Consider the following 25,181-nt stretch of genomic DNA (forward strand, 5'->3'; position numbering starts at 1 on the left):
CAATCAAAGGGAGGGCCATGGGCCTTCAACTGGATTGTCTTCTAGGCCTTCTCCCGTCTGAGTGCCTTAAAGTTTAAGGTTAAGCCTCACCCCTGTTCTAAGTCCAGGTTCTGCATCATAGCAGGTGACACAGCACACCCTAGGAAGCTCTCCCACTGAGATGTCCGAGTACCTCTCTTTTGGCAAGGTGAGGGAGCTGCTTCAGGGGAAATGCAAGTCCACAGGACACCCCCTCTCCTTCCTAGGGTGCTCATCCACTCTGTTCCAACCTTGGCTGAAATCAAGGCAGTGAAACTGGTCCGGGCAGAGACTGGGCTGGCTACAGCCAAGTCTGGGATTGAGAAAGCAAGAACACGGACGGGGCAGAGCAATGGATTCAGTCACCACAGAGTTCTGCCTTGGGTTTTCTTTTCAGCTCAGCCTGGCTTCAAATTCTAGGCAATTCTCTCTTCCTTGATTCTCAAGTACTGGGATTACTCACCTCTACCACCAAATGATTTCACTTTGAAAACAGCCTTATGAGTTTCACTTGTCTACTTTCCTAAATGATACCCCAGGAAGGCCTTGTGGGCGTCACAGCAGAGTTGAGAGATCCAGGGCACCTGAATGGCATCTAGAGGACCAGGCTGACCTAGTTTAGACAAAGCATTGTCTTCCAGGACTCAGGCCCACTGTAGAGTCTAAGTTCTTGGAGGGAAGTGGCCTCTCAGGGCTTTGGGAAGCAGGTGCCTGCAGTCCCTACACAGCCTGACGGCCGGGCCAGAGGCCACGGCTATTTGTGGCTCCAGCTTGTGGGAGTGTTTACAATTGGCTGTTCTGTAATCTTGGGACAAAGCTTCCCCCCCCCCCCCCCCCCCCCGTGACAAGGCACTGCCCTACCTCAAGTGGAGGATGAGGACACAGTGGCCACCTGCAAGTGCTGATTGCGTTCACCATGCTGGCTGTAGCGCCACTGTGTGACCCTGGCCAGGGCTATCTGGGTATCAGTTCCTAACAATGGTTCTGGACCTGGTCCATGGCTTGGCTGAAGGCCTTGCACATTCTGGAGGGCTGCCTCTGAGAACTGTCCTATCTGAAGGTGGGCCTTCAACAGTTATTTGCTCTTAAGGTAAAGGTCTGACACTTTGTAACTGCAAGCAGAGCCAAAAGGAAACAACCGCCTTGCCTTCCTGGAGGGCAGTGCATGGGTCTGGCAGTATCAGAGACAGATGGGAACCAGAAGACAGAAAGCACAGCTGTGACCCTCTGCACCATAACCTTGGTTTATCTCTGCTTAAGCGGGGGAGGGGCTGAGGCTGAGAGGTTAAGAGCACTGGCTACTCTGAGGTCTTGTGTTCAAATCCCAGCAACCACATGGTGGCTCACAACCATGTGTAATGGGATCTGATGCCCTCTTCTGGTGCTCTGGAAGACAGTGACAGTATAGTCATATATATTAAATTACAGCAGGAAGACCCCATCCCTGCGAACCCACACACACCTGCATGGAGGCTCTCCGCAGGCTGGTGATTCCTTCAAACCCAGCTGAGCTTAAAGCATTTTGAGAAGAGTCTCACAGCATGGCCCATGCTGTTCTGGAACTCATGGTATTACATTCTGCTTCAGCCAAGCAAGTGATGGGTGTTCGTACCACTTCGGTACTTTTACAAGAACCGGTTGTACTGGTATCTAAAAACCTGTAAGATGATTTCTTCATCCTGATAAGATGGGAGATCTAAGAATCATGACATGAGCAGTGAGCTCCTGACCAGCACGGCTGAACTAAGGCTGATCTAGCAACTAAACCTCCACAGTCTTCACAAGACGCCTCGTTTCTCTGCGGACCTGTCCAGAAAAGAGGCCAGGCCAGGCTCCTGAAGAACAGCCTAGCCTCTAGGCCCTGTCATACATACAAGGCAGCACACCGGTTCTGCCCGGCTACTCCAGGCCAGGGCTCACCAAATGTGACTAACTCGCAAACGTGCACTGCACACTTCTGTGGTTTTGTGTCTGGTCCAGACTGGCCTAATTGTCAGCAGCTTTCTGCCTTGGTCTTCTGCCAATTAGAATTACATGCATGGTGCCTGAATTTAAAAAAAAAAAAAATATACCAAGAGGCTGGGTGTGGTGGCAACCAACCCCTTTAATCCTAGCACTTGGGAGGCAGCAGCAGGTGGATCTCTTTACCATCAAGGCTAGGCTGGTCTCCATAAGTTCTAGGCTAGCCAAGAGCTACAGTGAGGATCTGTCTTAAAAACACAAACATTAATACACCAACTTCAGGCTGTCTGCACGGCTGTTTGCCCTCAGCAAATGACAAATGCAGGCTTCAATGCCCAGCACACAAACCACCAAGTCAGTATTCAAGGTCTTTATTTAACTGTAACAGCAACCGCTGGTGAGGATTTTCTCTTAGTTTCAAACACCTGCTTGTTTGGCAGGACAGTGAAAACAAACCGGTTATGGAATCACACATGGTCTTAGGATGGCATTGCTGACAGTGACTGGGGATGGGTGGGGGCACAGCACACCAGAGGAACAGAGGGGAGGCCAGGGAAAGCGCTGGCAGGCGGTGAAACCCCATCCCACACGGCTGGGACTGCAGCAGTGAGCAGGGAAGGGTAAAACAGAAAACATAAAGATGCTAAAAATGGACAACTGGGAACCAGAGTCCTTGGAGGCTCCTCAAGTCACCTTAGGGATTACTGGAGCTGGCCCGCATGGGGCAAAGGCATTGGTGTGAGCCTGTGTGGTCCCCACGGGCCTTGCCTCCTGCCACTATCCCCTAAATCAGGGCTGGGCAGTTTTCAGAAGACTGAAGTGGAGAGGAAGGGGGTGCAGAGGCAAGCATGGGCATTCTGTGCTGGATTCATGGGATCTGGGTCTGAAGCCCTGATAGGGGCTCCCTGGGCAAACACCAGCACAGCCATGTGTCCACCAGGCATCCAGCCTCTTGCTGCCACCCTCCCACTACTGGGCATGCAGTACGGCCACCAGGGCTACAAGAAGAGCTGAGCAAGCAGGGAGGAACCATGGCCCCCTGAAGACTAGAGTTACTTTCTGCCAATAGGCACCAGGTCCCAGAACCCGCCTGGAGGAAAGCTACAGTTTCAGAGGGTGGCGAAGGTGTCTTGGTTGGTCAAATGGAAAAATAAGGACCTGTCAGTCATCCTTACAGTCTTCAGTCAAGTTTCTGTGAGCTAGCCTCATTAAAGCCACCACGTGGAAACCCATTACCAGAGAAGGAAACACTGCTAAGCACTGAAGGACCAAGCCAACTGAGGAACCCGAATTCCCGGCACTAAACGCCAGAGGCTAGGGGTTAGGGCAACCACACCTACTCCAAGTTCAGACAGAACCTTCTTCCCCAAGAGACGGTGTCCCCTGCTACACGGGAAGGCCCCACCTTCCCTCGGGAAGGACAGGTCAGTGATTGAGTTTCGCAGATTGATAAATAGCTGCCATGGGCATGGAGTCCAGAAAACACATCAAAGGGCTTGAGCCACATGAAGACAGCGGTGCTTTCCTTCTGGAGGCAATGAATGGATTATGGCACACCCTCAGGCAGCCAACATTCAAGGTGGAGATGGGAAGAAGGTTCCATCCTTGTTACATGACTGCCAGCACCAGAGCCTTGTACGAGCTGGCTGGACTTTCAGTGCAACACAGCTCCAGTGAGAAGGCCTGAGAAGCCCAAGGAGACAGTATCCAAGCCATTCCGGGCCCCTCCTCAGATCAGAAGGAAACCCACAATCCACTAGTACCTCAAGTACACACTAAACAAGCATGGCTACAGGGAAGAGACTGTTAGAGAAGGGCAACGCATCAAACCCAACAAGAGCTTCCACCTAAGGAAGGTGAGACCGGCTAGCAGGAAGCAGCAGCCGTCCTGTGAGGCACTGGAGAGCTACCTTTTAAGCTTCTCTTACAGGGTTTTTTAAGAGCACACTTCCAACAGGGCACCCAGGAGGCAATACGCTAGTCTGCATGCCACACTGACCAGGGCTATCAAGTGCACGAACATCTGCATTCTCGGGTGTTCCTGGCTCAGGGAGAAGTTGCTTCTGGGTGGGAGACCTTGACTAATGCACTGACTCAGGTGGCCCCTGGCTTCCAGACCATCAGCAGAAGGGAAAGAGAACTGCTTCTTGTTCTGCAGCTCAGGAACCTGCAGAATCTAAGCCTGTTCTTATTTAGAAAGCTTGTGTAGTTCCACAGAAATGCCCCCAATTTCTTTAGTCAATTCTTAGCTAAAGGAAACCAGAAGTGGTAAACAATGCTTAAGGTGGCTACCTCGGAGACTTACAGAGCAAGCATTCTTGAGAAGATGGCAGCTGAGGATGCAATCTGGGAATCCTTACTTCCTGCCACCTCTCCCTAAGACAAGCAGGTAGAGGTCTATCTTGTACCCTGGTTTGGTCCCAGCTATAAGGCTGTTCTGATAGCAAAATGCACTGAGCTTATGGCTGTGACTGCCTCCACCTCCCTCATCTCATTTTCCTCATTTTAGGGCGTGGCGACTTAAAGGCACTGCAACTTTCTTCCTCCACCTCCTTCTCTGGTATCAAGTTCAGGAGGAAGCAGGGTTCTCTGGTACAACATCTACCCCAGAGACCCACGGGGGCATGATCAAGGAAGGGATCCTGCTGATAGCCACAGAAAAAGGTGGAATTCTCCAGCTGCAGATGACAGCGGCCCCTGTGCACGCCCATGCTAGTCTCCACGCTCAGCAGCTCCCAAATCCCTCCCTACCCAAGGGAAGGCCCCCGATGGCGGACCATTTCTTACACAGCAACAGATAACCCATACAAGCAGGACAGGGCTTGTGCCAGCTTTCCTGCTCCTTTGCCCCAGAGAAGGCGGTTCCTATTTCAGAACAGGAGAGCTGGGAGCTCACAGGGGAGAGCACTGCAGGGCACTGGGGAGAGGCTCTTCCTCATGAAGGCTGTTGTCCCCAACAGAGAAGGGGCACAGATGGTCACTAGGATGTTAACACCTGTCTCACTCAGAGGGGGTGGGGGACTGGCAAACTAGAGCATCGCACACCTCCACTTAAGGCTCCAGCTATGAGGCTCTGTACACACCCAGAGGTGAAGCCCGAAATGGACTCTGCTTACTAGAAAGTGGCTCACGTACAAAGAGGCTGTCATTGGAAGCTTATTTCTTGTCTTGTGCAATTATCTTACAGCGCTGATTCACGGAGGTCAAAGAGCGGGTGACAGCTCAAAGAATACTAGACCATGTCCACTGACTGAGGGAAAAGGAGGTGCACATGCAGACTCCCCAAGATGGCAAGAAAAGGGAACCAGTTCCTTGCTCGGCGCCGGCTCAGATCCATTCCCAGCTGTGGTCCAGAAGGAAGCTGCTCTGCCGCAGACAGCCGCTCCGTGAGGAATCAGATGCTCTTCTCTCACCAGCTCCTTCCTTCAGCAGGATTCAGAGTCCACAGGAGGCACTGCCAGTATGTGAGGAATCATGAGCCTTGCTCCCAAAGAATCAAGCTCCCAGGTAGGAGTGAGGTCCTGAACAAGCTTCTTAGCCCAGTGATAGCACAGCTTAAGTTTTTCCAAGACTCCATAGGAAATGAAATTTGGAGTTTAATTAAAAACACAACAGATACATTTAACAGAGAAATAAAACTCTTGTGATTATCACCTTGGAGACTCCAAGAATCCCCAAGCAATGGAGACCCCCAAGCTTATTCCTGAGACAGAGACCGTCACAGAGGGTTGCACTCCGAGCTATTCACATTGTGTAGCAGAAACCAGAACCAAGGTCTGAAGATGCCCTTTCTTTTTCCTAAAGTCTTCACAAAAGAGGGTCTTTCCATGGTTCAAAAGAAAAACAGCTTTCTTTCCCAGCCAATGGGGACCTGAAATCTTACTAAGAAGGCTTAGTATAGGCAGCCTATACAACCAGAAACTCCCAGGGCACCCTGGCTGCTTTACTGTCTTCCTATAGGAGGATAGATGTATGAGCCTGTCTGTCAGAAGCCGCTCTCCTGGGATCTCCTCGTGGGCCCATGGTACCAGGAGAGTGGGGGTTTGGGGGGAGGAGAGGGGGGGAGAGAGAGAGAGAGAGAGAGAGAGAGAGAGAGAGAGAGAGAGAGAGAGACAGACAGACAGACAGAAGAGGAGGGGAAGAAAGAGAGGGGAGGGGAAGAGAGTTTTCTTCAACAGCTTATGGCAAGGCAGACTGGTCCAGTTCCACAAAACACCCATTTCACACTCCAGATAGCCCCCAAAACTTGAGGGCACAGGAAAGCACTCAGAAGGAGCTATGGGAGACAAGGGACAGTGACAGCAGGGGACATGCCTACAAACATTGTTTTTGCTTTTTTTTCTTCTTTTTTTAAAATAACCTTCCCAATACTGGAAGATGTTTTGTTAAAAAAGTCGCAGTTCAAAATTGTACTGAAAACTTATCTAAAAATAGGTCTGTAGTCATCTTAAAAATAAAAGGTCTCTCCTCTGATAAGGAGAGACAGATATTATCAGATACCAACATGGGAGGCATCTCTGATGTAGATTTGGAAAATGGCCCGGTGGAAGAACCAGAAGGAAAGAGAGCGAGGGGGAAAGACAAACGGACTAATGATGAGGAGGGCGAGACACGTGGGAGGAATGAGCCTCAGCCCGTACTTCTCTCTCTCTCTGCAGCCAAGCACAAAGCAGATCCGAGGCAGGGAAGAAATGTGGGGACTCATGGTACAGTGACCTGCAGAACACCAAACCTACCAAGGCGGACCCGGTTTAACCATGACCGCTGAGGCTGGCTGCACCGTGGCTCAGTCCTCAGCGGCCACTGAGATATTCTCAGGCGGACTGCTGCCACCCAGCTGTACCCACCAGGTGCAGGCCAGTGTTGGCACTTCTGCTCTGGGAGCAGACAGAAGTCACAGGGTGTGTCAGGGTGGAGAGGCTCTGCCTGCAGGATGCAGGAAAGAGTGTCAGACAAGCAAAGACCAGCTGGTCACCAAGGGGTCACCAAGTGGGGCTTAAAAAATACCCGTGCCAATGAATTAGGTAAAGGAATGGGGGGGGGGGGGAGATGAACTATCACACCCAAGACAAGACAGAAGCCTTCCTCCCAGAGAAAGGGAGGCTGATGTAACACGTCTCAGGACTGTAGTCGGAAGTGCGGGAGGTACAGGAGCTGTGCCCCCGTGCTGAGGACAAACATCCCCCCCCTCCAGCACGCCATCAGCAGTAGGCTGCAGGGAAAGACAGGGAGAGCCCAAGAACAGCAATGGGCACTAAACCTCCTTCACCCCCAAGCCCCTGCAAGCAGAGGTGCTGTTTGGAGACTGTCCTAGACTGGGGGCAAATCTTAATAGGGCAGGACGATTCTTGGGAAATGACCAGGGAGGCTACAAGGACTGCTTTCGTCTGTGGACCGGTCAGCTCCACAGAGTAATCCATGGGCTTATTCATCAGCCTAACCTTAAGTGGGCAGAGGGCAGGAGATGGGAAGATGTGGCTGGACAGAGCACATCTCCCATTATTTGGCACCCAGAGGGGGCAGGGGGACTGGAGCTTCTCTGTACACGGTGTTCCTACTGGTCCAGTCAGGTGCACACGGGCCGTGTCAGGGGCCGCCTTCGACACTGCAGCAGGGTCAGATGTCCATCTCAAACTGAGCCTCATCCCCTGGTTAGCAGGAAAGAAATGTAAGTTCAGTCCAAAAAGAAACAGCAAAGCTTTTCCCGTATCTTTCTCAACTTGCAGAGGGGAAACTAATACAATCTGCCCCGTGCTCTGCGGCCTCAGATACCTACTCCTGAGTGCAATACTTAATCAGTACTCAAACTTATTAATACTCAAACTCAGTATTTAAACAGCTCACTTATTTTCTTTCGGGTGGTCTACCTCATCTGGGGTGGGTGTGGAGAGAAGAGCGGTCACATGGGGAAGGTACAAGAGCATGTTTGCAGGTACAAGGAACACTCTTCTGGAGGCTTTGACCTGACTCTTGCAGTGGGTGATGGCAGCTTACACCCTAACTCAGGCACACAGGAAGCTGAGGCAGGAAGACTGCTGCAAGGCTGAGGCCATTCTGTCAGCTTGGCCAATAGTGAGACCTTGACTCAAAAAAAGCCAACCAGACAAAACCAAAGGAAACCTCAACTGGAGCTGAGGCGAGCCTGGAGCACAGAGACAGAGGTGAGCGAGATGCTAGCCCACCTCACCCACTACAAACAGCCCCTAATAAAGTCACTCTGGGAAGAAATCAAGACCCCCTCTCCCCCCACCCCGGTCTCTCTGTAGGGCTTCTCTGGGTTACCCTGGCAGCCCTGGAATTTGCTCCATAGGACCAGGCTGGTTGGAATTAAAGGTGTGAGCCACTAGCCCCTGGTCAAGTTTATTCCTAAGGCCGGTGGGGTGTGTATGCGCATGTGTACACTGGTTTATTATTATTATTATCGAGGAGGTTGAAGGGGCAACATGTGCACAGCCATGTCTATGTGAGGGCAATCCCTAGAAAATAAAGCCGCCTGCAGGCATGGTTCTAATCCACATCTGGGGCCCTGGCTGCTTCACAAAGACCTGCCCGTCTCTGCTTCCCGTCTACTTGGACTGAGGCATAAATCTGGCTTCCTTCCTGATTTGACTGTTTTTCCTCAAGCAACTAGGTGGACACGGAAAGCCTCTTAGTACATGTTTAGGAAGAAACCATCAGACATACAGCCAAGCAACATCTCCAATCTACAGAATACGGACAGTCCAGCCCAGAGCCTTCCCTCCCAGCCCCGCCCCTCACCAACTGCGTGCTTCCTGTCGTGATTGTTCAGGTTGTTCAAGTTGTTCACTTCTACTTTGGAGTCTTCCATTAAGGCGCCAGGACTGGTGACTCCAGGGATATTGGGCAGATGGCAAGGTGGGGTCTGCGCCATGGGAGAATTGCGACGGTCCAACAGAAACTTTCGGTCATAAATGATTCGTGTTCCTGAAAAACAGTATTGAAGAATTTCAAATAAATTAAGGCATCAACACAATGACCACCAAGAATGGCTGCCTGCGTGGCTCAGTCCTCTTCAGAGGCCACCGATATATTCTCAGGCGGACCACTGCGACCCAGCTGTACCCACCAGGTACAGGTCGGTGTTGGCACTCCTGCTCTGAAGCAGACAGAAGTCATGGTGTGTCAGGGTGGAGAGGCTCTGCCTGCAGGATGCAGTAAAGAAAAATGGCAGACAGGCAAAGACCAGTTGCCACCAAGGAATTCCTTTAAATGCCACTTAATTCTTAAAAGCCGTCAACTCTGCCAAGAGGAGAGTCTACCCTCTTCCCCATGAACAGGGGGGTGCTCTGCCCCTGGGAAACTTCTACTGGTTCTCCAACACCACTTCCTCTAGGAGCTAAGTGCCCCCCTCCCACCCCCGACTCTCTCCATTCACTCAACACATTACCTCACCTCCCACAGGACTCCCCTGTGTACCAGCCTGTCTACAGACTCCAAGCTCCACAAGTCAGCCATGTTGTATTTACGACCAATACCCTAACATTTTCAATCTTCAAAGCAAAGTTGGTTCTTTCTTTTTCTCCTCCTCTTCCTTCTTTTAAAGAATTTAACCTAGATCTAAATCTTGTTTCAGCTACTAACCTACTAGACCAGTAACTTAACTTTCAAAGAGTTTTTTTTAAACAATTTACTTATTTTTATTTTATGTACATTGGTGTTTTGCCTAAATGTATGTCTGTATAAGGCTGTTGGAGCCCCAGGAACTGGAGTTATGGACAGTTGTGATACGCCATGTGAATGTGGGAACTGAACCTGGGTCCTCTGGAAGAGCAGACTCTTAACTGCTGAGCCCCCATCAAGGCAAACTTCTTTTTTTTTTTTTTCGGAGCTGGGGATCGAACCCAGGGCCTTGCGCTCTACCACTGAGCTAAATCCCCAACCAAGGCAAACTTCTTAATGAAAGAATAAACAAGAATATCAAGTATGTGAAAAAGTAGACAACCGCCTTCTGTTTAAACAAGCTTGGCAGCTGACCTCCTCCCTAGAGAGACAGAACACCATATTCCTTCAAATATGGACCTGAAGGCTGGCTTAGCAAGTGGACGATGCACTTGCTGCCAAGCCCGGCCATCTGAGTTCAATATCAGGGTCTCCCAAGGTAGAAGGAGTCTGGGGAGTCCAAAAATCTGTCCTTTTTAAAAACAAGATTTATTGTTACATATGAGTGATTTACCTGCATGTATGTGTGTGTGCTGAATGTGCCGAGAGGTCAAGAAGCACTGATGTCCTGGCACTGTAGTTACTGATAATATGAACATCTGGAAACAGAATCCAGGTCCTCTTGAAGAGCTTGCAGTGCTCTCAAAACACTGAGCCATCTCTCCAGCCCCAAAAGTTGTCCTTTGACATTTGCACACACTATGTATGGCAAATATGAGACCATGACACACACACAAAATATATAACATGTAGTAAACCAGATGCCCCACTTCTGGTCAGTCACCTAAGGTTTTGTCAACTACACATTACACAGGGTCCATGTTACCTGACAGAAGCAGGAAAGCCTGCTACTCGTATGAGTTGTCTTATAGGCACAGTGCTGATAATCTCTGAACTTGAGATTGGGGCAAGAACTGCCAAGAGTTCCAGGCTAGCCTGGACTACAGCAAGAGACCTATCTCAATGTCTCCTGCTAAAAATAAAGGAAAACACACCCAAGGTTCCCAACTCAAGTTGTAACAGGCACATGAAGAAGATATGCGGGGCTGGGGATTTAGCTCAGTGGTAGAGCGCTTACCTAGGAAGCGCAAGGCCCTGGGTTCGGTCCCCAGCTCCGAAAAAAAGAACCCCCCAAAAAAAAAAAAAAAAAAAAGAAGATATGCAAAGCATCACCAAACCTTCAGAGAAACGCAAACCAATACCGCAAGAGATGAGTGCTGGCCAGGCGAGGGAGAATGATGAGCTGGTGCAGCTCATAGGGTAGAGGCAGTATGGAAAATGGGATGGATGGATGAGTGGTCCTCAAAAACTTACAAACAGCACTTCTAGAGTCCGCCCATCCTACCTGGTATAGCCCCAAGGAAATGAAATTGGTAGCTCAGAGACAGACTTAGAGTTACTCTTAACGCCACATTCACTGTCTGTCAGAATTGGTGGGGGTGGGGTGCAGGAGAGCTGCTACCAATATGAGGTCAACCTGAGCTACACGTAAGTTACAGACCAACCTTATAGGAATGAGACCTTGTCTCAAAAAGCCAATAAACCAAGACGGGTGCCATAGCACATGCCTTTAATCCCTTGGGAAGAAGGTGCATCTCTGAGTTCAAAGCTAGCCTGGTCTACAGAGTGATTTCTAGGACAGCCAGGGCTACATAGAAAAACATTGTCTTAAAAAACAAAACCAGGGGGCTGGGGATTTAGCTCAGTGGTAGAGCGCTTACCTAGGAAGCGCAAGGCCCTGGGTTCGGTCCCCAGCTCCGGAAAAAAAAGAACCAAAAAAAAAAAAAAAAACAAAAACAAAAACAAAACCAAAACCAGGGGCTGGAGAGATGGCTCAGCAGTTAAAAGCACTGGCTGCTCTTCCAGAGGTCCTGAGCTCAATTCCCAGCAACCACATGGTGGCTCCCAACCATCTGTAATGGATCTGATGCCCTCTTCTGCTGTGTCTGAAGACAGCGACAGTAGACTCATTAACTCAGACAGGCATCTGAATTATGAGCACTGAGGCATTCTAGACTGCAGAAGACAGTCTGCATAAGTGTTTCTGAGTAGCTGACATGGTACATATTTATCATCCCTGCACCCAGCTTGGGTTACACCTGAAGTCTGATGCTAGCTAGGAATTCAACAAAGACAGCAATAACAACAAAATCTTCTGGTTCTATTCAGCCACACTTTGTGCAGCTGAAACTGTTACACCCAGTGCTCCTCCAGGTTCCTCTCAGGTGTTCCCATGACACAATACCATAGACTGCCTGGAGGTTTCTAGTGGTGGACTGACAGGTGGGAGAGAAGCAAGCTTGCAGCCCTTCCTACTTATGAAGGTGCCAGCCTCATCATGGGAGTCTTAGCCTTCACGGTCTCATCTATAGGCAACCTCCCCAGCACTCAGTCCCATCATAACTGCGCAGCAGAGCGTCTCTGCAACTGTGGGCACAGCAGATTCCTAGCTACCGCAGCCCGATGCTTCCTTCTAACATGTCTGGAAACCCATGGTCTGCTTTTTTTTTTTTTTTTTTTTTTTGGTTCTTTTTTTTTCGGAGCTGGGGACCGAACCCAGGGCCTTGCGCTTCCTAGGTAAGCGCTCTACCACTGAGCTAAATCCCCAGCCCCCATGGTCTGCTTATTATCATGCTATGACTTGACAGAACGTGGCTAGAGGGGCAAAAGGCTGAAAGGGGGCGACATGGCCTTTGTAACCCGGGAAGAGCTTTAGCTCTACATCCCCACTTTTGACCAACATATTTATGATGTTCATATGTATATTAGCTAGTTATTAACTTGGGGGTAGTTGGCACATTTACTACCATAAATTTTTATCATTCCCCCCACCCCCCCCCCCGGAGCTGGGGACCGAACCCAGGGCCTTGCGCTTGGTAGGCAAGCGCTCTACCACTGAGCTAAATCCCCAACCCTCATTTTTCCTTTTTTACAAAAATTATTTATGTTTTGCCTACATATATGTATATATAGATATGTGCCTATGGTTGGTTGTTTTGCCTACATGTATGTATGTATTTATGTATGTGCTTATGGTTGGTTGTTTTGCCCACATGTATGTTGTATGTATGTATGTATGTATGTATGTATGTATGTATATGCCTATGGTTGGTTGTGAGCTGCCATGTGGGGATGGGCACTGAAATCTGGGTCCTCTCCGAGAACAGCAGCGCTCTTAATTGCTGCACCATCTACCCAACCACAATATCATTTTAGTTTTTGAGACAGAACCTCCCTATGCAGCCCTGCTGGCCTTGGACTCAAGCGTGTAAGCACAGCACAGCCCAAATGGTCTTGTTTGTTTTTTTAAAAAATTATAGTATGCGTGTATATACACGAATAGGCATTTATGTGTCAGGGGTCTTTAAAAAAAAAGATTTTGGGGTTGGGGATTTGGCTCAGTGGTAGAGCACTTGCCTAGGAAGCACAAAAAAAAAAGATTTATTTATTTATTATATATACAGCAGTCTGCCTACATGTATGCCTGCAGACCAGAAGAGGGCACCAGACCCCATTACAGATGGTTGTGTGGTTGGGAGCCACCATGTGGTTGCTGGGAATTGAACTGAGGCCCTCTGGAAGAGCAGCCAGTGTTCTTAACTTCTGAGCCATCTCTCCAGCCTGGTCAGGGTTTTTTTTCTGTTCTCTCCTACCAAGTGGGACTGGGGGAATTGAACTCAGATCATCAGGTTTTTCAAAGAGCACCAAAATTTCTTGATAGTACATTCAAATCCCATCTTCTAACTATGGCTACGCAATAATCTGCGTTTTCAAAGTGCTAAGTGGACAATTTCAGTTTCAAAGACTTCCTAAGTTTCAAATAACTTGCATTAGGACAGCATGGTTCCAATTATCATCAGTTACTGCTGAGCTCTTGCTGTTTCAACTAACAAACGGAGCTCACCACAGGGAGAGAGGGAAGAAATCAGCAGCAGGGTCTACTGCTCCCTGCATCTCCAGCACTGGAAGCCCTTCTGAAACCCACCCCTGGGCGGGTCGGGGAGATGCCAGTAATGTGTACCTCACATTTGTTAATCTCAGCAGCCGACTGGCATATGGCGGTTGCAACACCGTAACCTTCAGGAATGACACTGATTCAAGATCTAGATATCCACATACAGGTTATGGTGTTAACAGCCATTCTCCCGGAGGACACACCAACACGGAATGGCTAAGTTACATGCTAACCGGTTTCGGAACTGCTGTTTTCCAAATGACCTCAGACTTCACACTACTCCTGTCGGCAGTGTGAAGGCACCAATTTCACACAGTGCAGCTGACAGTCAAGTCTTTTCCTTGCTGGGCACCCTAGCTTGTGTGTGCTGGGCAGGCACACTACTTCTGGCCTCTCAATTCTTTCCCAGTGATACGCATGCCAATGCAAGTCACAAGTTTTGAACCCAGGAGACGAGAGTCCTCCGAGTCTGTATTTTTATTTTCTACAACCACGTGGCTATGTCAGGTCCCTTAGAGTTCCATGTGAATTTCAAGATTGCTCAAGAATGACAGCTTGGGCTGACCCCCTACTGTGTACATCATGTACTGGTCTATCCTCAGAAGTGCCTCTCCATTTACTTAGGGTGTCTTGAATTTCTTCTAACATTAATCTTTAGTCGCATTTTATTTATTCACTGCGTGTGCACGCACACACACCTGTGTGTCCGAGGGCATAAGGCTATGCAGTGCCTGTGGACAGTGCAGAGGACAACCTGCAGGAGTCCACCCTCCTAGCACGTGCATCCTGGGGATCAAGCTCGAGTGTGGCAGCAGGCCCCTTCCCTGCTGTCCACCTCAACAGCCACCCAACACCCTGCAGCACAAGTTGTTCCTGCTGAGCTAAATTATTACCTTGCTGGACCAATTATTCAATAAATTTAAATTTAAAATTTTCACTGCAGGTGGAAAAATTTACTAAGTTATCTTCCCCATGGAACACAACAAAATAACAAGCAGTGTGCTAGCAATTAACATGCATGTGACATTCCAAAGAACCAACCACTCTTAGAAAAATGTTAATTACCAGAAAAAATCCTTTAGCTTCTAATGAATATATCTGTGCTTACTGTAAAGAATCAAAGACAATCTATTAAAAATTCAAATAACCCACATCCCTGACACATATTAACTTGTGTGTGGAAGGAAGCACGGTCTTACCCCATCACTCAGGCTGGCCTTGAACTCACAGCAATCTGCCTAGCACACTTGGGAGTTGTAGAAGTGCAGTGTGTGGACTATAGACTAACTGGGTGGAGAACCTTGCCCGGCATGGGCATGGCTGACACAACAGAGGAGTGTGCTTGTGTTCCTAAAGCTACACAGAACAGGACTATCTATCACTGCCAGGGCAGCAGAGACCATGAGAAGGCCCTTCAAGCTCAACTGAATGATGACCATGGGTAGGCTGGGCACAGTGAGCACAGCCCTTGCTGGGCATGATCTTGGCCCAACGCAGCTCCAGAACGGGGAGACAGGGAGGCGGGGAGGTAACTGCATTTAAAAAAACAGGAGCCAACAAGGTGACTCAGTGGCTTACAAACCTTAAGCCTGGAGCTCAACCCCTGGTTCCCACAGAAGGACAGAATGACTTCTAAAAGCCATCCTCTTACTTCCACACTTGCACCTCAGCACACACACCAATAATTTGTGTGTGTGAGTGTGTGTGTGTGTAATTAAAAAAAGAAAAAAGAAACCAGGCTGAGTGTGACAGCATATTCTACTAATCCCAGCACCTGATCTCCATTGTGAATTACAGGCCAGCCAGGGCTACACAGTCAGACTGTATGAAACAAAACAAAACAGATTAATAACCCAGCACTTGGCTAGCAGCCTTGGTGGTCTGTGGGAATCCTTCTTTAAGACTTATTTTTCATCTTTAATTATGCCCATTTGTTTATAAAGATATGTCCACAAAAATGCAGGTGTCCAAGGAAGCCAGAAGGTGCTGCCTCATGGAGCTGGAGTTACTGGCAGCCGTTAGGACTGATGTGGGTACTGGGAACCAAACTCCACATTTCTGCAAGAGCCATACACACTTCTCAGCCACTGGGCCCTCCTCTAGCCCTGAGGTGTGTCTTTAGCCCTAAGGCTGGCCAAGAAACCATGAACAGCAGCCAGTGACTTTGATGCACTCAGAAGGCTGGGCCCTCCCCACCCTTTATGGTGGAAGATGCTGCTGTGAAGGGCTCCACGGAGTTTACCCCCAACCCAGGAAGCTTTGTCTGCCTGCACCAGAGCCTGGAGGAAAAAGTTAACACACACTTGTTCATAGAGGCCCTCAGTGACTGCTAAAAAGCTCTGTGGCTGACAAACCAATGAAAACCAACATGCCTAAGCCACAAGCTCCTGGGAGACTGGTTGGTGGCCAAACAACATTTACTTTGCATAGCCACCAAATCCCTGTCGTACTAATAAAATCTGTCAGTTTATATAACTGCCTTATAACTGAAGGCACAGTGGAGCTTGAGGCCTTTTGTCATAATGTGACTAAGTGCTGTAGCAAATGGGAACCTCCAAAGATCTGTGGATGGTCTAACAAATCCTTTAAGCCCATGCCCCAGTAACGGGGAGCAAAGGCCTCCAAGCACAAGTACTCGAGGATGATCCCCATCTGATTTCTGCACAGCAAGAGAGGAATGGCTGTCTCCTACTAGGACGGTTCATTGTTGGGGAGACATTGGAGAGCAGCCCTCTTTACAAAGAAAACAGTCACAGTGACACAGGAGACACAAGACAGTATAATTAACGCAGGTACTCAGGTAAATCTGGTTTTCTCAAGACTGGGTTGCAAAATCAGTTGAATCAGGTGTTTTTTAGCTAATAGCTGGGGTCTGGGGATGTAGCTCAGTTGGTATTCACTTGCCCAGCATGCACAAACCTGTAATCCCAGCATTTAGGAACTAGAGGCAGGATCTTAAATTCAAGGTCATCAAAGGCTCCATAGTTCTGATGAGACTAGGCTACAAGAGACCTTGTCTCAAATCAAAAAGGAAAAAAAAAAAAACAAACAAACAAACAAAAAAAAACAAAAAACAAAACCCAGTTAATACTAAGTCCAAAATGGCTCGTGACCTGTAAATGAACCCAGCCTGGGGGCTTCTACTACTGCTTGGATGTGAACATTCACACATGATTTAGCCAGAGCACCAGGCTGACTTGACGTTGGCAAGTCAATTACTGCAATATACCTTAAAGAATAAGAAACAAGTCACATGATAACCTCAACAAAAGATTTGCGGACAAGAGGGTCACCCAAATGCCCAAGTGCTTAGTAGTCAAGAGGCCTTGAGCTTTGACCCTCAAAGTCACCCTCTCAGAAGACCTCTGATATTCTTTCATGATGACTATATCCACAAACCAGGAACAGAAGTCAAATCCCTCGACTTCTAGTAGAAAAGGCACCTGTAAGAACCACAGCTAAGATACCTAGGAGACTGACGGGAGACTACTTTCTAAGGTCAACGTGCCCCATGCCACCACACTGAGGGCCCTACCCAGGAGAACTGGGCAAGAAAAGCAAACCAAACACACATCTAGACAAGGATGGAGACCTTCAAGTGCAGATAACAGGAACCCACAGGACCAGGATTGTATTTCCCAATTTATTTTTGCTTTTGAGGTTTTTATCTTCTTAAACTACTCAGTGAAATGAAGAGATTCCATTTGTCAGGACATGTGCCACAGAAAGCTATAGTCAATATTAAAATGGAAACGTGCAAACATTCTGAGCTTCTAGTTTCAAACTATGGCCTAAGAACCAGATAAGGAGGTCTGTAAAGAAGGGCTCTCCATCCTGCAGCTGTGGTACAACCTGTAAACCCAGCATTGGGCAGGCAGGGGCTGGAGGTTCTCTGTGAGTCTGGGGCCAGCCTGGTCTACCACTTACCAGCAAACTCACCAAGTGGAGCAGTTGTAACTTTCCTGTTTGGTCTGTAAGGTTTACACACACAAACTACTAAGCCTACAGAGTTCACAACGTTATAGAATCCCTCTGTGAAGCTGCCTGTCTTAAGCCTCCAGTCCTGGAAAGGTCTCTGCTGATAGGCTGATGCCAGTTTCTCTGTCCTCTGAAGGCTGGCTGGCAGAGGAGGGCTACCTTCCCTGTCACTCTCTCCCAGTGTTGCCTGGCTAAGAAATGACCTTGGCCTCCCCCAGGTTTGCAGGAAAGCTGAAGGACAGACACCCCGGCCAGGTGAGCACACAGCTGAGGCTGTGGAATGTCACTTCGCTGCATTTTGTTATTGAGGATCTGAGTTCAGATCCCAGCACCCATGTAAAGCTGTCTGTGGCTCTGGGTGGCCTGTATTCCAGAGCTTGTGGTTTTTTTTTTTGTTTTTTTTTTTTTGTGGAGGGAAAGGGAGGATGGGAGGAGGTTGGAGGTTGGAGGTTGGATGTCAGTTGCTAGAATGTGCTGCCTAGTCAGGCCAAAACCACCAAAGCTCAAGTTTCAGGACAGACCCCCTCTAATGGGAATAAGTAGAGAGGAAGCAATGTTTCTCTCTGGCCTCGGGTCCACAGGGGAACACAAGACATAAAAGAGAATTAAAGTTAAAGACATTGTGTTGGCTCAGAATAAACAGGCCACACTGACTGAGATTCCCGAAAGCTTACAGAGCACTGCTCATCCCTCCAACAAAGGACCACCTGAAACAGCAGTTCCCTATATGCTTTTGATACAGCTCACTTTAGTCTAAAAGACAATGCTTTCCCTTTTCAGACCTTATTTATTTCCAGATTCTTCCAGTGGTCCTCAGGTAACTCTACCCTAGGACTCCAATAGCAGCAGAGAGGCGGGAGCCACGGATTTCAGGCCACAGTGATTGGTGGTTCTCTGCTCCTACGTGCAGTGTTCTTTCCCATAGCTGGAATGTGATTAGGGAGCGCAGTGAAGAGGAAGGCTAACATGGGTCACTATAGCTCTGCCTATTCCCTAGAGAAACATGGTGCCAGCCAGCATTCCAGAGGTAGAAATGTCTCAAAAGGTCTGCCAGCTTCCTTTCCCAGGAGGCTAAGCATCTAAGAAGGCAGAGGTAGAAACTAGGCAGTCACAGGACTGCTCAATCTGAGGCTACCCACTGATACTGATTGACTGGCAATATCAACAGGTTAACGTCTTTGGGTCTCAGGGTTGTTTAATTACAAAGTGAACTCATTAAGGTCCTCCAGCTACCCTGACTGGCAGAGAGGAAAACTCAACTACCGGAACAAGCTCACCTTCCCTGAAGGCGGCACAGCTTCTACTGGATGAACCAACCACCACCAATGGCGCTGTGGGTAGACAGGAGAAAATGAAGCAAGCTTCCTTGTCCCTCAGTAACTAGCAGAGTCCTCTTACACAGCAAAAGCAGCTCAAGATGTCACAGCAAGTCTTGCTTTTAGCTCAGCTCTCATTTTCAAACCAGAGAGTTTTAAGAAAGCCTCCGGGTAGGCTTGGTTCCTATGAATCACCGCTGAATGAATAAAAGGGTCTTGCCCCACCAGGGCCAATCTTACAAGGCAATCAGCAAATCAAATGTGATCCAGGAATGGTCCCTCCAGGGTGTGGCACTTCAGGTTTCAGACACGAAGGCAAGAAATGCATTCCTTTCCCTTCTCATTAAAGAGACTCCCCATCCAACCCTGCAGTTTTCAGATCTGACATTCAAGCCAGTCACTTGGCTATGCTGTTTACCCTACCCACGGCTTCCATCCCTTCCAAATCAAGGGGACCATGCAGAACAAGGACTACACTTAATACTTTATTTTTTGAAGACAGGGTATCATGTAGTCCAGGTTGGCCTAACTCTATCTAGGACAAGCTGTCTTTGGATTCTTTTTTTTTTTTTTTTTTTTTTTTTGGTTCTTTTTTTCGGAGCTGGGGACCGAACCCAGGGCCTTGCGCTTCCTAGGTAAGCGCTCTACCACTGAGCTAAATCCCCAGCCCCTGTCTTTGGATTCTTGATCCTTTCTCTTTTTCTACAGGCCCATGCCACCTGCCTAGGTCTGCTGTCTTGTTTCCTGTTAAGTGCTGACCACAAAACTCACTGAAGACCTTATCAGCCACTGAGGTAAGAGGACAGGTGAGAGGAAGGGAGATAAAGCATCAGAGGGCATAAATTTTCCCAAGCAGGACGTATCGGGATAGCCCAGAGGTAAAAGTGCTCACCACACAAGTCTGATGACCTGAGTTTGATCCCAGAAACCCCAGCGAAAGGAAATCAAATGTTGCCCTCTGACCTCTATTGGCAAGTCAGCACACTTGTGCATGCATGTATGATCTCTCTCTTTCTCTCTCTCTAACACTCACACACACACAACACACACGCCTCGATACCAGTAAAAAAACCTGTTTTTAAAATGTTTTTGTAATAAGCATACGTCTGTGTGACATATACTATGTGTGCAGAAGCTGGGGAAGATGAGACTATCAGATATGGAGCTGGAGGTATAGGCTGCCCAGTGTGGATGCTGGGAACTGAGCTCAGGTCTTCTTCCACAATACTGGCAGGCACGTTCTTAACTGCTATGCCCTCTCTCTAGCCCCAATAAAGGCCACCTTAAAATCATTCCAAAGGGGTAAAAGTCAGCAAGCATTGTACATCTCTAAATGCTGCCACCGAGCTAAATGCTATCTATACAAGACTGTCTAGCATGCCATGGGGCGCATATTTTTAAACCCAGCACTAGAGAGGCAGAGCTGGTCAGGGCTACACAATGAGACCCTGTCTCAAAAATCAAATCAAAACCAACTCAGCTCCAACCCCTCCCCTGCAGTGTCATCTCCTTACAACCAGGAAGCAAGCACTCCTCATCAAAATCCAAAGACTGCTAGGCACCGTAGCCTTTAATGCCACTGCTCAGGAGGCAGAGGCAGGGGCATCTCAGTGAGTTCCAGAACAGTGAGACCCTACCTCTGAAACAAACGACTATGTCTGGAAGCTCTATAGAGGCAGGCTGAGAATGCCCGGGCATGCAGTGACTACATAAGAAGGGTAAATGAACGAGTATTTGCAGCAGACCTTCCCAAGTATCCCAGAGCTAATTCAAGCTGCAAGACAGCTTCTACCTCTAAAGCGAGGCTTGGAGACTCAGTGCCTTTCCTGCTTCTGAAAGCAAGCAGCTTGGTGTTTGCAATATGACCACAGGCTTTTCCCTCAGGAGAACAAGATTAATGTCAGTTAAAAAGTCTGCTTCCTCCCCAAGTAAATCAGAGCTAAACGTACCTGCTATGGTCACATGTGCTCTGAGCTGCTAGAAGCATGGCACTTTACTGACTCTGGAGTAAATTACAGTTCTCTCTCCCACACCTTAGGAATGATTTTTTTTTTCTTTTTTGAGACATGCTCTTACTATGTAGCCTTAGCTGTCCTGGAACTCACTATGTACAATGGGTTAGCCTTGAAATCCCAGAGATCAACCTGTCTCCGCCTGGCCAGTGCTGGCCACTAATCTCTGTTTCTTAAAAGTTATCTGTTCAAGTGGAAACAATTCCACTCAGGGCTGACCAAGATCTTTTCTGATTTTTGTTACACCAGATACAGAGGGACACACACCAATAAATCCCAGCACTCAGGAGGTTAAGGATGCAAGGTCATGGGTTTGGGGATCACTTAAAGAGGTTCAAGGTATATGTATATGGACCACATGGAGAAACTGTTTCAAGAAAAAAGGAAGAGGAAAGAAAGATTATAACCTGCTGGAAAAAAAGCAGATAAGAAAGCCGTCTTCAGCAACTTAAACAGCTGCCCCCTCAGCAGGATCTCCACTGTCTTTCCCATCTTAAACACAGCTCTCCCCAATGAATGCAGCTTCCTCTTGCCTGGGCCATTTGAAAGGTCTTTCAGGGCATTTATGTCTTTCTACTATCCTTTCTCTAGACCTGCCAGGCTAGATCCTCTGCCAGCTTTTCTTCTAGATGTTTGCTTTGATTTTTTTTTTTTTGCCCCCTTCCTTGTTTGGTTGGTTTTTTGTTTGTTTTCTGAGACAGGGTGTGATGCTGTAGCACAGGCTGTCCCGGAACTCATTAGGTAGCCAGGGCTGGCCTTAAAACTGCCATTCTCCTGCCCCTTCTTTCTGGAGTAGTAGGATCACAGCCCTAACTACCACACAAAGCCTTCTGGATTGCTGTCTTTTGGTGTTGGCAAAGTCCCCTTATTCTGTGCCTTCCAATTGCACAAGATTTCAGGACGGCCAGGCCCAGTTGCAAGCGATTGGTTAGGAGTCCTGCCTCATGATCAGCGATCTATAGACTGCAGGGGCTGCTTATCCTCTAGCCAAAGGCCAGCCCCCGGGTCACCAAAAGAAGGCAAAGTTCTAAGATTAGAAACGAAAAGCCAGTTCCCTTCATTAAGGCACCAAAGAACGCTTTCCAAGCTCCTCCCTCTTAGAGAACAGCCCAGAAAGGAGACAAACAACCTTTGCGCTTCCTCCTCGTGACCAATTCAACTTGCTTTACCTCTTCTCCAGTGATAGTACACAGTTCCCGGCCATCTTTCGAAAAGCAACTTCAGGAACCTCCCTTTGCCTAGGATCAAGCAACCTAACCCGACTAGGGTGTGCTGTCTGACAAAGCACCTTCAAAGCCGCTCCTCGAAAGCCCTGGTCTGAAACCTGACAGCGCCTCTACTAAAGCCATCAACTTCTTGGATACCAAAGGAGCTATTTTACACGCCCCACTTGTGAGAGTTGGGGCTCCCCCCAACCTGTGAATGACTCCTCCAACAAAGTAAACAATGCTGTCAAAGGAGGTTAACACTGGGCGAGGCATGCAAAGTGCATGCCAGCCTGGTCTCGGGACTCTAAGCGCAGCCAGAAGTCATCTTACGCTTCCGCGCCTCCCTTCCCTAATGCCCGTAGGACAACTCTAGAGGTAAGCTCCGCCGCGCAGAGTGCACGGTCTGCAGCCCACTGTCCGGGCGGCGGAGAGGAAGCTGTTGGTCCAGCGTGTAGTGTGCCACGCGCCAGCAGTGATGGCGGGCAGGCCGGGCGCCGCTCACCTCCCGGTGTTGTGGAGAACAGCGTCCCCCCGGGCGTGGTGCAGTAGTCCTGAGGTAGCTGCGCTGCGTCGCTAATAGCCACGGTGCGTGTCGGAATGGCGCGGCTCTGGCTGGGCTGGTGTCCACCACCGGCCGACGCGGACATGGCTCCGGGGCGGGCTCGTGGCTTTGTGCAGCGGCGGCGGCGGCGGCGGGGCCCGGGCGGCTGTGGCTCCTCGCGCTTGGCTCTCAGCGCTCTCGCTCGGTCCTGTTGCGCTCCTGCTCCCGCCGCCGCCGCCGCCGCCGCCGCCGCCGCCCGGTCCTCCGGCCTCCGCCTGCAGCCTCAGCAGCAGCAGCAGCAGCAGGAGCAGCGGCAGCAGCGGCAACGATGACTACCGGAAGCGGGCGAAGGCGGGAGCAAGGGGTAGTAGAGGGAGGGAAATATGGAGACCGGACATGACGCTAGAGGGCGTGTCTAGGGATGGTGGGCGGGGCTGAGGGCGGGGCTGAGGAAGACCTAGGCTAGAGGTAGAGGGTAAACCCGGAAATCCGAGAAAAAGGAAATGGTCAAAGGTGGAGCCTTAGGGTCTGGTGGGCGGGACTTGGAGGGGCGGGTCTGAGCTCTGTGGAACGGAATAGAGTTGACGCGAAGCTGAGTGTAGGTGATTAAGGGAGGCGGGGAAAACTTGTTTGTGGCGTATATGTCAACTATCTACTTTCCCGGTGCCTACTTCAGTTTCCCATCTATATCTAACCATTAAAAGCATAACGCTGGGGGGCAGGGAGGGCGGCAAAAAAAAAAAAAAGCATAATTCTGGGGAGCCGGTAAGATGGCTCAGCGGGTAAAGAAAGGTACTTGTCACCAAGCCTGCCGAGTTCCATCCCCAGATTCCAGCCAGTTGTCCTCTGACTTCTCCACACAGCCCATGAGCACCCATTCGCCCGCCCATAAATAAATAAATGTAATAAAAATATTTTAAGGAGTATAAATTTAGTTTTAATTATTATTAAATAAAAGCAATGCATGTATGATGAACTAAGGGTTAAAAAATCAAGGACTCTGGGGTTGGGGATTTAGCTCAGTGGTAGAGCGCTTGCATAGCAAGCTCAAGGCCCTGGGTTGGTCCCCAGCTCTGAAAAAAAGAAAAGAAAAAAAAAATCAAGGACTCTGAGGAAGGGCTCAGCAGTTAAGAGCACTTGATGCTCTTGCAGAGCACCAAGAGGACCAGAGTTCAGTTCCTAGCACACATGTGGTGGCTCAGAACCATTCATAACTGCTACAGTTTCAGGAATTTGACCTATCTCATTTTCTGATTTTTGTAACACCAGGCACGCGCGCACACACACACACACACACACACACACACACACACACACACACACACACAATGCATATACATACATGCAGACAACACACTACAAGAAAATAGGATGGTTAGGAGTTTAAGGCCCATCTATATTGCACAGCTAGTTTGATGCCAGCGAGGGATTCAAGAGACTGTCTGAAAAAGTCATGAAAAGTACAAGATGAGACGGGTCACCTGCTTGCTGTGTAAACATCACGACTTGAGTTCAATCCTTATCACCCACATTTAAATTTTTTTTTCTAAAGCCCAGATATTCCAGCACTTGGGAGGCAGAGGCAGGTGGATCTCTGAATTTGAGGCCAGCCTGGTCTACAGGGTGAATTCCAGAACAGCCAGGACTACACAAAGAAACCTTGTTTTGAAAAGCCAACAAACAAACAAACACCCAAAACAAAAAAACAAAAGCCCAAGGCCATATATGAAATATCCCCACGCTGTGAAGAGAGGAGGGGCTGAGGGTTGTAACTGGGGTTTGCTGACTTCATTAGATCGGTGCCTTTAGACAATCCTGTGGGGTGGGGCATTTTCTTCATCTTTTTTAAAATTCTATTCACTTATGTATTTTTTTTCCTTAAGATTTATTTATTTAGGGCTGGTGAGATGGTTCAGTGGTTAAGAACACTGACTGCCCTTCCAGAGGTCCTGTGTTCAATTCCCAGCAACCACATGGTGGCTCACAACCATCTGCAATGGGATCCAATGCCTTCTTCTGGTGTCATGAAGACAGCTTCAGTGTACTCACATACATAAAATAAATTAATTAATAAATAATTCTTTTAAAAAAGATTTATTTATTTATTATATATAAGTAAACTGTAGCTGTTCTCAGACACACCAGAAGAGGGCATCTGATCCTAATATAGATGGTTGTGAGCCACCATGTGGTTGCTGGGAATTGAACTCAGGGCCTCTGGAAGAGCAGTCAGTGTTCTTAACCACTGAGCCATCTTTCCAGCCTCAGGATTTTCTTGATTAATGATTTATATGGCAGGCTTCCATCCTATTGCATGTTGTCCTAGATGATATAAGAGAGCAAACCAAGGGTTGGGGATTTAGCTCAGTGGTAGAGCGCTTGCCTAGCACTGGCAAGCACAAGGCCCTGGGTTTAGTCCCCAGCTCCAGAAAAAAAAAAAAAAGAGAGAGAGCAAACCAAGGGGGGAGGAGTGCTAGGACTTTAGCTCAGTGGGTAGGTGCTTGTCTAGTA

At 48.6% G+C, this 25,181-nt stretch overlaps 1 protein-coding gene across 1 annotated transcript; it reads right to left on the bottom strand.

The window, feature by feature from the left end:
• Window positions 1–2,335: 2,335 nt before the first annotated feature.
• Eif4ebp2 (eukaryotic translation initiation factor 4E binding protein 2) lies at window positions 2,336–22,998 on the bottom strand. The gene is given in 3 exon segments (NM_001033069.2): window positions 2,336–7,628; window positions 8,740–8,925; window positions 22,632–22,998. Coding segments are annotated over 3 exon segments (363 nt in total). The 5' UTR covers window positions 22,777–22,998; the 3' UTR covers window positions 2,336–7,596.
• Window positions 22,999–25,181: the final 2,183 nt, after the last annotated feature.

This window comes from Rattus norvegicus, chromosome 20 (genome assembly GCF_036323735.1).
Source record: "Rattus norvegicus strain BN/NHsdMcwi chromosome 20, GRCr8, whole genome shotgun sequence".
NCBI lineage: Eukaryota > Metazoa > Chordata > Mammalia > Rodentia > Muridae > Rattus > Rattus norvegicus.